At 44.2% G+C, this 12,004-nt stretch overlaps 1 protein-coding gene across 1 annotated transcript; it reads left to right on the top strand.

Annotated features, from left to right (window-relative positions):
* The first annotated feature begins 122 nt into the window (after positions 1-122).
* On the top strand, positions 123-11,544 carry NUF2 (NUF2 component of NDC80 kinetochore complex). Its single transcript, XM_071751428.1, has 13 exons — positions 123-253; positions 1,701-1,775; positions 2,675-2,751; positions 3,418-3,479; positions 3,908-4,005; positions 4,714-4,787; positions 5,668-5,764; positions 6,649-6,711; positions 7,372-7,509; positions 8,144-8,284; positions 8,943-9,118; positions 10,203-10,338; positions 10,753-11,544. Exons 1-13 carry the CDS (start codon positions 131-133, stop codon positions 10,900-10,902), a joined length of 1,410 nt encoding a protein of 469 aa, XP_071607529.1. The 5' UTR covers positions 123-130; the 3' UTR covers positions 10,903-11,544.
* Positions 11,545-12,004: the final 460 nt, after the last annotated feature.

Here is a 12,004-nt window from a genome sequence, read left to right on the forward strand (position 1 = left end):
GGGGCCCCGCCCCAACAAGCCCCGCCCCTTTCCCTTCCAGGCGGCCGCGGATTGGCCAGGGGCGCGGCGGCGCGTGAGGGGCGGCGGCGCCCGCCGGATTCAAACGTGGTCGGGCAGAGGGAGCGCAGCCATGGAAGCCATGACCTTCCCCCGCTGGAGCCCCGACGACATCATCAGCAGCCTCCGCAGCTACGTCCTGACCGGCGCCGAGGCCCGGAATCTGGTGAAGGGCGATGTGTTCGGCAGCCCCAAGGTGCGTGAGGGGCTGGGGGGGGGGGGGGGGGTATGGGGTGTGTGTGAGGGGTTGGCCGCGGGCTGAGGTGGCGGCGTTGGGGAACTGCCCTGGGAGCCCTCAGGAGAGGCTCTGGGGTTTTCTTGAGGTTTTCTTGCCCGGTGGTTGGTTTGGTGGGGGCAGGGGATGGCTCCCTCCGGTTGTTGGGCCTTTGGGGCACGGCAGAGCCTCCTGAGTGCCGCCAATAGCTCTGTGTGTGGCACATGAGTCTCGTAGGAGCTGCGGGGTTAAACCGAGAGCTTCTCTTTTCCTTTTGAGAGAAGCTTGCTTGAGCCTCACCAGGAAGGAGTGGGTTTGTTTATAAGGGGAGCTCAGAGCGACATTCTAATGTCTGAAGGGGCTTCAAGAAAGCTGGGGGAGGGCTTTGGACACGGGGGAGTAGGGAGAGGACAAGGGGAAATGGGTTAAAAGTGGAAGAGGGGAGATTCAGGTTGGACATTAGGAAGAAATGTTTAATTTGAGGGTGCTGAGCCCCTGTCCCAGGTTGCCCAGGGAAGCTGTGGCTGCCCCATCCCTGGCAGTGTCTCAGCCCAGGTTGGATGGGGCTTGGAGCACCCTGGGCTGTGGGAGGTGTCCCTGACCATGGAAAACGGGGTGGGACTGGATGAGCTTGAATGTCCTTTCTAACCCGAACCATTCTGTGATTCTATAAACAGACAAACATGAAATTACACCATCTGTCTCTTTTGGTTCTGTGGGAACAAGATTAAACTAGCCACGGAGTGTCAGTTCCCACAGCTTAGTTGATCAACTAATTCTTTTAAACCAATCCTGTAAAAAACTCCTCTCCTTGGTCCACCCTCTTCTTTTTCTTTCCTTCCCTATGCCTGACCTTTAATGTTACTGTAGACTTGAAGTGTCCTCAACTAAAGAAGTGGCTTTAAACTTTAATGGATGCCTCAGTCTGATTCCTTGTGCTGCAGTGTGAGCGTTTGTGCCTGCTGGAGGAGGAGGCTGAGAGGTGTTAAGGGAACAATAGGATATTGCTGTTAAGGTTTAAGCTGCTTGTGAATTGGTGTTGTAAAGAAGAAGTGCTTGGCTTGCAGGTGTTCTCACCCTCTGTTTTAATAATGTGATGAAGGGCACTTTGTGCTATGGGTTTTTTGCAATTTTTTTTTAGATTTTTCATGTTGCTTGGTTTCAGCCTACTCTGTGAGCAGCAATGTGATTAACACCACTGCACAGCTGTGTCAGTTGAGGCTGCAGTTGTCTGAGCTGATTGTTGTCTCTTTTAATTGGACTACATGATCTTCCAAGGTCCCTTCCCACCCCTAACTTTGTGATTTCTGTGATACTGTTTTAGAAGATGTCAATGCTTCACCTGCCAACTATTGGAAAGTAAAACTTGTCAGTCTTGGTGTCTCAGTGATGGATTCATAATGAATTCTGATTCCTGTCCTTCCTGCAGCTTGAAGTTTTACACATGATTTACATGAGGATCCTGCAGAAGGTCTATGGGATCCACCTGGAGCATTTCTACATGGTATGTGTGCTGACAGGAAAGGATTTAAAACATTAACAACTAAATGTTGAAGTATCTCCCTCTCTTGCTCACTAGCAAGTGGCAAGCAGCTTACTTTTCTGCAAGCTGTAATTGCATGGGTGGGAGCTTAAAAATTCTGCCCCTGTTGCAGGAAGCTCTGGTGTGAGACAGGGTACACCATGGGCATTTGTGTTCAGGGGGCAACTCTGTGCTCCCTGCTTAGGTGTTAGGCTGAAAGAAAAGTAAATGTTGGAAGAAAAGTAAATGTTGCTTGTAGTGTTTGATCATCTCTACTCCATTAGCTGAAAGGAAAGTGCAGCTGGATGTTAACTGATACCTTCCTGACTAACACTTAATTTGCCTTCTGTCTCAGATAAGAATTGATTCTGGAAAGTGAGAATAAATAATGTTGTGCTGGGTCTGAATAAACTGCAAGGGAGCTCAGATGTGTACAGGTTAACCCAGCATCTCACAGCAGCTGGGATACTCTATTGCCAGGTTTTAAATATCAGAAAAGCTGACAGTATTCCACTGCCTTCTCCTTCTGGCTTCTCCTCAAACCTCTGGAGGGTGGGGATTTCAGGGTGCTTAAACAGTTCTGTGCAGAGACTGTCACACACCAGTTTTGACCAAATTAAATCAGAGGCTTTAGATTGAATTCCAGAGTTTGTGGTGGTGGGAATTTAGCTGGTATTACCTTTTTATAATTTGAACAGCCAAAACTGACACCACAGAGTCTGCTGATTAACTGGATGGAATTCTTCAGCCTCTAACTGGTGTTCTCTGTGGCTGGGGAGACCATCCACGGGGAGTTCAACCTACCTGGATTATTTGTTGTGGAAACAAACCTGTGCATTTCTGTATAAGCTGCTTATGGACTGACTCTCTTTACTCCTCAGATGCCAGCCAACACTCACATCACGTATCCACAGATATATGAAGGCTTCCTACCTGTTTGTAATTTGTATATTCACATGTAAGTAGAGAATATTTCATGTGTTCAGCTCTATTCCTTTCAGAGGTCCAATTTTCTAGCAGCAGTGGGACTTCATGCCTGTTGTCTGACGGTGGTTCCTCTGCCTCTGGGCAGAGAGAAACCTCCAGGGGAACAGGGGACAGCAGTAACAAAGTAAAATTCTCAGCTGGCAGTTACATTGGGAAAATAAATGTGCTAAGTAAGTAATCCTCACCCAAATGGAGTGCACATCTGTGCTTTGAAAAGGTCATCATTACACCCAGAAGTTCTCTTAGGCACTTACTGTGTAAATTGCCTGTCTGAATTCTCTGTAGGTATCTCTATTGCATGCAATAAGGTGAATTTTAGACTTCTAAGATTGATTCCATCTCTAAGGGGGGAGCTGACCAACAGTTAAATGTACAGCTTCCCTAATGAAGCTGAGAAGGTGTTTTTTAGCTGGGGTGTTGCCTCTAAACACACCTGCAGGTGCTGTAAGGACACAGATTGCTTCATGCTGGTCTGTGTCGTGTCCTGCTCTGTTATTCTCCTGATTTACTGCTGCCTCATCCTTGTTGTGTGCATGCTGTGGGGTGAGAGGAAAGATCCCCTTGGCTGTAGGTGTGAGGAGCAGGAAAGCTGAGCAGTGGTTGCTGCCCCTCAGGCTGTGTCTTCTCCTCCTTGCAGGGAGCGCTTGCTTCCAGTCTGCTGCATCCCTGACTTCCAGATTGCTGATGTCCTGAACCCAAGTAAGCAATTCCCTGGAATCCTTGGGTCCCCTGGGCTTCTGGCTCTGACTCTCGGGGTGCTGCTTCTCATTTGGCAAAACCTGGTGTGGAGAACTGTCCCTGGCTTCCAGCTCCCTTCCTGGCCCTTGCAGTCCCCATGCTTATGGAAAGCAGGGTAGAGATGGCTTCTGTTGTGGTGAGCCTTTCTCTCACAGGGACACAGCTCTTCTTCAGGAGCTCTCTCACTGTCCCTCTCCTCAGGCATCTTCATCTCTTGTTTTCTACTCTGCTTCTGGGAGCATGCCTTTTATCTTGCCCTTCAGCCCCGCCCATTTCCGGCTGGGGCAGGCCCTAATTATTGGGCACAGCTGGGCCTAAGCTCCCAGTTCATTATCGGCGACACCTGAGGACTTGTAGTTCTGACTACAGGCTTCCAATTCCTGTTTCAGAAACCAAGAGGACAATCCGGTTCCTGAGTGGCCTCCTCAACTTCATCAGCTTCAGAGAACTCCGTCGGGAGGTCTACCTGGAGTTACAGCTGAGCTATGTAAGGCCAGATCACTGCTGAAGGGTAATTAGTGTTAGCCTAGAACTGGGGGATGGGGTTTTTTAACTCTCTGTTTAAATAACACATCAGAATCTTAAAGGTAGCCAAGTAATATGGGAAGGTCCCAGTTCAACATTATGTAGAGTCTGTACAACTGTATTACATGATACAAGCACACACAGCTACTCTAAGTGTTTTAAGAAAAACCTTTGTAAGCTCCTTAAGGACACATGTCAGTTTAGAAGAGTGGATGAGCTTGACAAGATCTTAAAGTTTCTGTTTGACTACAACCAAGTTGTTATTTGGCTGTTGTGGGAAGTTTTTTTCCACTAAGTTTAGAAAAATAAATAGAAAAATAGAAAAATAGAAAAATAGAAAAATAGAAAAATAGAAAAATAGAAAAATAGAAAAATAGAAAAATAGAAAAATAGAAAAATAGAAAAATAGAAAAATAGAAAAATAGAAAAATAGAAAAATAGAAAAATGTAGTTTAGAAAAATAAATGCCTCCTAATTTTGAGAAGATAGATGTAACAGGTCTGGGCTCAAGCTGGAATTGTAGGTGGCTTCTCTTCTGAGTACCTCAGTAATTCAGAGATGGTGGATTTCCTTTGAAGTAACAATGAGCAGGGCTCTAATAGAAATCAAGAGTGAAACCATATTCTGTTAAATTAAGAAAAAAGTAAATCTTTGAATCTGTAATTTGCAGAAATCAGCTATGGAGAAACACCAGCAGCTGGAGACAGCAAATCGGGAGGCAGTAGTGAAGCTGGAGAAACTGAAGTGAGTGTGACCACTTGGCTTGTCCTGCTCAGTGCACATCATCTGGACAGGCTGGGCCAGTGGGCTCAGCCCAGTTGTATGGGATTCAACAAGATCAAGTGTTGGGTCTGCATTTGGGTCACAACCAACCCATGCAACACTCCAGGCTTGGGCAGAGTGGCTGGAAGCTGCCCAGAGGGAAAGGACCTGGAGGGTGGACAGTGTCTGAGTATAAGCCCAGATGGCCAAGAAGGCAAAGAGCATCCTGGCTTGTATGAGCAGGACCAGGACAGGGATTGCTCTGCTGTACTTGGCTCTGGTGAGGCCACACCTCAGATCCTGGGCTCAGTTTTAGGCCTCTCACCACAAGGACTGCAGTGTGTCCAGAGAAGTGAGGCTGGGGAAGGGCCTGGAGCACAGATGTGACAAGGAATGTCTGAGGGAGCTGGGGGTATTTAGTCTGGAGAAAAGGAGGCTCAGGGGAGACCTCACTCCACAACTCCCTGAGTGGAGGTTGGAGTCAGGAGAGCTCTGTCTCTTCTCCCAAGTAATGAGAGAAGCAGAGGAAATGGTCTCAAGCTGTGCCAGGGGACATTTTAGGTTGGAAATTAGGAAAAGTGTTGTGTTTGTTCTCTTGGTGGTTTCTGTTTTGCCAAACATGCTCTCCAAGCTTAGTCATCTGCTATGCTCGTGCCCCTTCTTGCCAAAGTAATTTTCTGCTTCAGCTACAAAATATAAAAGCAGAGAAGAATAAGATGTTGGTTGGAGAGTGTCTTGCCCTGGTTGCTAAAGTTACTGCTTGTGAGCTCTTTGGAGAGGGTGCTTGTTTTGTCTGCTGCACTCTGTTGACCTGACTGATGATGCTGAAACTGTTCAATATTTTTTTTTTTTTTGTGCTTAGCACAGTTCCAGTTGAGCACCAGGCAGAGGTGAAGCAGCTGACAGCAACCATCCGAGAGCTGGAGCAGCTCCTGAGGCAGGACTACCGCCGGAAGCAGGTATCCCCTCTGGAATCCTGCCCTCTCCTTCTCCACCTCTCCCTTCACCACCACTTACAGGGAGTTTTCCTGTTGAAACCAAAGCTCATTGCACCACAACATCTTGTCCAAGCCCTGGGGTCAGCTTTTCCTTTCAGTGTAAGGAATAGGAAGCCTCCTTGCAATCAGACTCGGGCAATACTGAATGTCTTCAGCTTTCTCTCTGCAGTACCTTGCTGCAATGACTTGGGAGATGCCTCTGTCATTGTTTGGAAGTGTGGTGTGTGGTTCCCTGTTGGATTTTTGCTTTGTTTTCCACCCGAATTCTCCAGATTTGGGGAACTGGAGGTGGGCTGTGGCAGGAAATGAGGCCTGAGAAAGGTCACCCAAGGGAGTGCCTGGCAAAGAGATCAGGCTTGATTGCAGGGGTAACTTTCCAGCAATGGCAACGAGCCTCTAGCACCTCATAAGTAACCTTTTCACTTGTTTTGGAAAATAAATAAATGTATGGGTTTATGTTATTTTAAGTCAAGTCTCTGCTATTCATACTATTAACTGTGTCTATGACTTATATTGTTGGGGACTTTGTATTAATTCAGGTTTGCTTTTTTTCATGATGCTTCTACTGAAGAAGGTTGCATGTGTAAACCACTGCCACTAAGAACAGAAATTGTCCCTCTCCTGTCCCTGTTCCTACTGCTCGCTGGTGCTCTCTGGTGTTCCCAGTGACTGTTGCAACAATGTCTTTTCCCTCTCTTTTGAATCTCAGACAGTGGTTTTATCTGTTAGCTATGGCACTCCAGAAACCATAAATAGGATTTTTGTTGTAGCCAGATCTGTGGTAGGCAAAGGAGGAAGCAGTTGTGGAGATGCTTCTTTAAACTTTGTTACTCCTATTTTTTCAGACAGCTTTGCAAGAACTGATCTCCCAGAAGAAGTCAGATATTGCAGAGAGTACCCGAAAGCTGGTAAGTACCTCTGTGTGGCTGGAACTTGCAACTCAGAGCAACTCATACATCATCCATTCTTGGAGCTAGGTAATGTTCAGGTGCTGATTATTATATTTTTTAAAAAAACCTGATTTAGCTTACGTTTTTTTCACATCATTAAAGCTTTACTGCAGTGTCTTAACTTTAAATACACGTTTCTGCAATGTGAAGCTGTCTGTGTTCCAGAAGCTGATCTGTTAAAGGTGAGACACCTGGACTTCTGAGAAGCTGTGGCCTTACCTGGGGTGTAGAGAAGAGCTAAAGGCACCACTGGTGGTTGCAGAGCAGGAGGCTTGGGAGAGGCTGTGTGGGAAACTTGTCCCTCTTCTGCCAGCCCCTAGCCAAGGGGTTCTGAACAGGCATCAGCTGGCAGGCTTTTTGTGGAGTACCTTAAATGCTGTGCTTGTGGCTTAGTATTGGACTTTGTGTGCTCAGGGAGCAGAATGGACTCTGAACTGCTTTGATCTGAATGTTAATGATGTTCAGAAGAATTTTATTTTTAAAGCAAACTTTCTGATGGGGAATGAATTACAAGAGAGGAAAGAACCTGAGTAGTGTAAGATCCTGGCAAGCCATTCCTCACAGTTCCTCTGCTCATTTAGCTGACAATATTGAAAGTGTCTTTGTCTTTTTAACTAGAATGAGCTTAAAGTGACAATGGCTACTTTGAAAGAAGAACAAGAGCAGCTGAAATCAAAAATTGTGGAGAGTCCAGAGGAATTAAAAAATTACAAGGAATTGATGAAAGAGACTGTTAAGAAACTGAAGAAATCCAAGGTGAGTTTTTCCTCTGGCCACACAAGCAGGACATGTTTTTTTTCCACATCTTTTTAAGTGAACTCTCATCACCTACAGCTCCTTTTTGAACGACTTATTCTTGTTGTAAAAAAATCAACAGAACAGTGGTTTAGTCTGAAATGAAATCACAATTTCACAGAATACTGAAAGTGGGTTCCACTGAGTTCCTCTCCTAGCTTTTTTTTTTGGGTTTTTTAGTAGTAATGACTTTAAATGTTTGTAGTTCCTTATAACTCATGCAACAGTGAAGCTTGGGTAGGTGTCTTCCTGGGTATTGTTGTATAAACTTTATTGCTGTAATTTCAGACATCTGTTTGTTTGTTTTCATGCTTTACATAACTCCTGTTTTACCACATCAAATTTCTTTGCTTTTCTGTCCTGAAAGCTCTTACAACAAGCTAGATAATTAGTGGAAACAATTGCATGTTATTTTTCTTATGCTTTCCAAATAAATGCTTTTACTGCAAATCAAAGATCTCATTTCAGTCACTACTAAACATTAATTCCAGTGTATGTTAAACAAAAATTATACAAAAGCCAGTATGCATTGCTACTGTGCAAAATAACTGCTGAACTTTAAAGCTGGTTTAATAATATTATTTTCTCTTCAAAGCAAGAAGTTATTGAGAAATATGAAAGCTATAGAGACCTGGTTGAGGTTCTGCCTTCCTGCCAACTGGAGGTGCAGTTGTATCAAAAGAAGATGGAAAGACAAGGAGCAAATGTGGAGAGATTGGCCAGTGTGTTATCAGAGGTTTGTGTTATTCACATTATAGGGAAAACTTAATGTCTGAGCAAAACAAGCAATCATCAGTAAATGTCTGTTCTGCAAGTTCCTTTCTTCTGTCCCTAAAAGAGAGAACGTGGATAACTTCAATCTTATTCTTAAAAACACCAATAAACCCTGACTGCTGCTTTGCTGCATGCCAGTAGTTAGTGTATTGTTGACCACTTCTAACAGTCAAAGCCTTTGTTGCCATAGAAACCTGACCTAAAATAGTTTGAACTGTCTTGGGGTTGTTGGTAGGAAATGATGAAAGAAGAAAAGTGAGATCCATTTTTTTTTTTCTGCCTAGGGAGCAGAGACTAAGAGCAGAAAAATTACTACTTCAAGAAGAGCCATATCTTAAGTGCCTTTAACTTCAGTGTTAATATTTCTAAGTCAGATTTTCCCTGATTAAATTTTTGTCACACCACTTACTCCTGAAAAATCATTCCAGGGCCTGGGATCTAGTCCATGGGTGTATTTAAAATCAGATAAAGACTGGGGAACTGGGATTTAACTGGGACAATTAGTTGGCAATCAGATCTTTAAAAAGCAGGAAGCTGGTTATTCATAAATGAACAGCATGTTGTTCCAGATTTCCCCCCCTCCTAATTTAACTTATTTCAGTCCTTCTGACATACCCCAGGTCAGAAATCTGGAGGACCAGCTCGAGAGTGCTCAGATTGAGCTGAAAAAGGGGAAGACAGATGAAATGTCCTTGAAGAGGCTGGTGACTGCCAAGCATGAGAAGCTGTCTACAGCTGAAATCAGGATCAAAAAGAAACGTGAAGATGTTGAGCAGTACAAGCAGACTGTGTTTGAGTATGGATGAGCTGGCATTTCTGCCTGGTGCTACTTTATGTCTGTGTTATGTGCTCCCAAAGTTTGTGTCTGCTACAAACACTGAGCTTAGCAGGAGGAAGAAAATGAGTGATGTGGGATAGATTTGTATGAAGACCACTAATGCTGCAGGCAGGGATTTAGGGTCTCAAATCAATAATTGCAATGTGACTTGACAGCAATTCTTTTATTGGAGCACTAATTTAATTTATAATGCTTATTCTTGATTCTTTTATCTTCTTAAAGAGAATGTCACATTGGGATAATTTTCCAACTTATCAGACTTCAACAAAGCCCCATTTGCCTTTCATGAATTTTTCATAATTTCCCTTGCCACTTTTGCTCATTATCAAAGATGTTCAAGACCCATGGGGAAATAGGGCTGGTATCTCAGAGGAGTTTTATCCTGACATGATGCTTCTAAAACAAAAGGAAAAGTGTCATTTGATCAAAGCCTCTTAGCCCATCTTCCTGCAAGCTGCAGAGCAGAGTTTACAGCACAGCAGGCACTTGTGCAGCAGCAAACCCCAGCATTCTGAGGTTGTGGCTTCACTGCAGGATTAGGAGTGTAGAAGAGCTTGTATTTATTTAGCTTGTAATACATGGATGGGAAAGGTAATACAGGAAATGATTGGCTGGGTAGATTAACTCTGATGGAATTGGGCTTTTTTGCACAGAGCTGAGAGTCAGCCAAGGTTTGGTTCTGCTGCTGAGGCTTGGGGCCTGTGTAGCAGGACTCCCAGGCTTCCTTGGCTCCTCATTTAGTGTATTCTAGCTAAAGGAGAGCCATTAAAAGCTAATTTTCCTTCCAAATAAAGAATGAAAATAATACAATCTAATGCTCCTTTGTGTTAAAAGTTGCTGCTTGTTTTTAATGTGTTAGATCCTTCCTTAAAGTGATAAAATTAGGTGCTTTGATAAGCAAGAGGGAAAGCAAGGTCACTTTGGTCTGAAAACAGGAGTTTTAGACTTTCTCTAAAGTCTAATTGGTGTGTGGTGGGGCTAAGTTTAGTCTGGAATTGGTCAAATGGCTAAGTAACTTTTTTTTTTTCTCTCCCACCTTTAGATATTGTAACAGAGTTCAGGAGAAGAGGGGTGCTGTGTATGATAAAGTCACAGCCATCCACAAGGAAATCCAACAGACAAGGTTCAAAATTCAGCAGCTGCATGAGAATGCTGAGAAAGAAGAAATGAAAGCTAAGGTGAGGCTTTTCCTAAAGGAACACCCTTGCTTGGTGTTCTCAAAACTGGTTTTTAACTTGGGCTTTGTAGATAAAGGAACACTTATTTGCCACAAAAACAAGGAGGTGAATGGTGGGAGGGAGAGCACTTCCTGCTTGTTGCTCCACGTGGTGCCACAAGTTAGGCCAGGGCAGTGCCAGTGTGAGCACTGGGCTGGTGCTGGTGTTTGGTCCAGAGTAACTCCAGAATCATAATATTTGGATTTTGTTTGTGGCTGCTCTTGTTCTTGTGCTGTTTTGTAACTTTCTTGTGTTCTTTGACTGCTGCTACTTAAACTCAGGACAAGGTACCTTTTCAAATCACTTGACATCCTTTTAAAGCACAAACGTGAAATTTGCTGATGGTGCTTTTTCCCCCTTTTATCTCCTCTGTAGGAAATCTACCTGAATCTGAAGGCTGCACTGGAGAAACACCATGACTCTCTCATTAAGACAGCAAAGAGTTATGCAGCCTCAAGAGAGGACAAAATTGCTGAGCTGAAGAAGGGACTGCTTAGAGTACAGACTTCTGGGAGTAGTTCTTAGACCTGTCCTCACTTGTATTCCATTTTCATTATGTGTAGCCCCCTAAGTTCAGGAGCTTGCCCTTTGCATGGGATGGATGATTATTCCAGGCAAAATCCAGCTGTTTCAGAAACCAGGAGTCACTCATTTACCTTTCTAGTCAGATCCTGATGGTTTGAGGCCAGCAGTGTGGTAAGGAAGCCCTTGGCTCAGCCTGTTTGGATTGTTCAGTACCCAATTTTAGTGGTAATAATGCAAGTTTGGCCAAACTGTATGGCATTTAGACAACCCTGCTTTTTGCAGAAACTGCTCTGCAAGCTTTGGACTGTTCTACTGCCATGATTCTGTGAGGATTAAATCCTGATGGAGCAGTAGCATCCATGGAAATGCCAGTTTACTCTCATCATGAATCTTGGTGACTGTAAACACCCAGGACTCTCCCTTCAGTCAACAGTACAGGACCTGTAGCTACTTGGACTCACTCTTTCTGCTCTCTGGGGTAGTGAACCCCCATCAGTGTTTCACAGGAAGCTTCTGTTTGGGTGTTTAGTCCTATAAAAAGAAATTACACAGATGAGTGTTTTGTATCTCAACTTGTGATGGCATTCAGTTTGCCACAGCTTTCTTATTTCCAGAAATAAAGTGTTAATTTAAAAAATAGCAGGTATAAGGATATTTAACCCTATTTCTCTAATGTCTCTTCCCTCCCTGTTCTCCCAAGTGGCTTCTTATGTTGCAATTTGAAAATGTTGGCTTGTAGGTAAATGTTGGGTAAAACAACAGGCTGGAATTCAGGAAGAAACAAAACTTCTCATTTCCAGAGGCAGTTTTATGTCTTTCCAATAGACTCTTGCCTTCAGAGGGTCTGTATTTTGTGCCTGAAACAGGAAGGAAACAACCAAACCTCTCTTGTACCTGGAAAGAACTGGTTCCTAGGTGTGAGTCTACTGCTGCTTTTCAGGAACTTCCACTGCTCTTGAACCATATGGCAGGGCAGTGGGGGGGCTGAATAGCAGGAAAGGGAGGAGGTGGCTTTGCCAAGGAGTCACAGCTCCAGTTCCCTCAAGAGGGCACTGTTATCCCAAATTTTCTTGATAGTAGTGTGCAGGTTTTGGTTGGTGTG

This window comes from Heliangelus exortis, chromosome 8, assembly GCF_036169615.1.
Source record: "Heliangelus exortis chromosome 8, bHelExo1.hap1, whole genome shotgun sequence".
NCBI classification, from domain to species: domain Eukaryota; kingdom Metazoa; phylum Chordata; class Aves; order Apodiformes; family Trochilidae; genus Heliangelus; species Heliangelus exortis.

What these genes read in the sequence shown, in the direction of transcription:
- NUF2 (XM_071751428.1), top strand. Translation starts at nt 131, where the DNA reads ATGGAAGCCATGACCTTCCCCCGCTGGAGCCCCGACGACATCATCAGC. An exon ending in CAGAGAGTACCCGAAAGCTG is followed by an intron (nt 6,712 to 7,371) that starts GTAAGTACCTCT and finishes CTTTTTAACTAG; the next exon opens with AATGAGCTTAAAGTGACAAT. An exon ending in AAGAAGAAATGAAAGCTAAG is followed by an intron (nt 10,339 to 10,752) that starts GTGAGGCTTTTC and finishes TCTCCTCTGTAG; the next exon opens with GAAATCTACCTGAATCTGAA.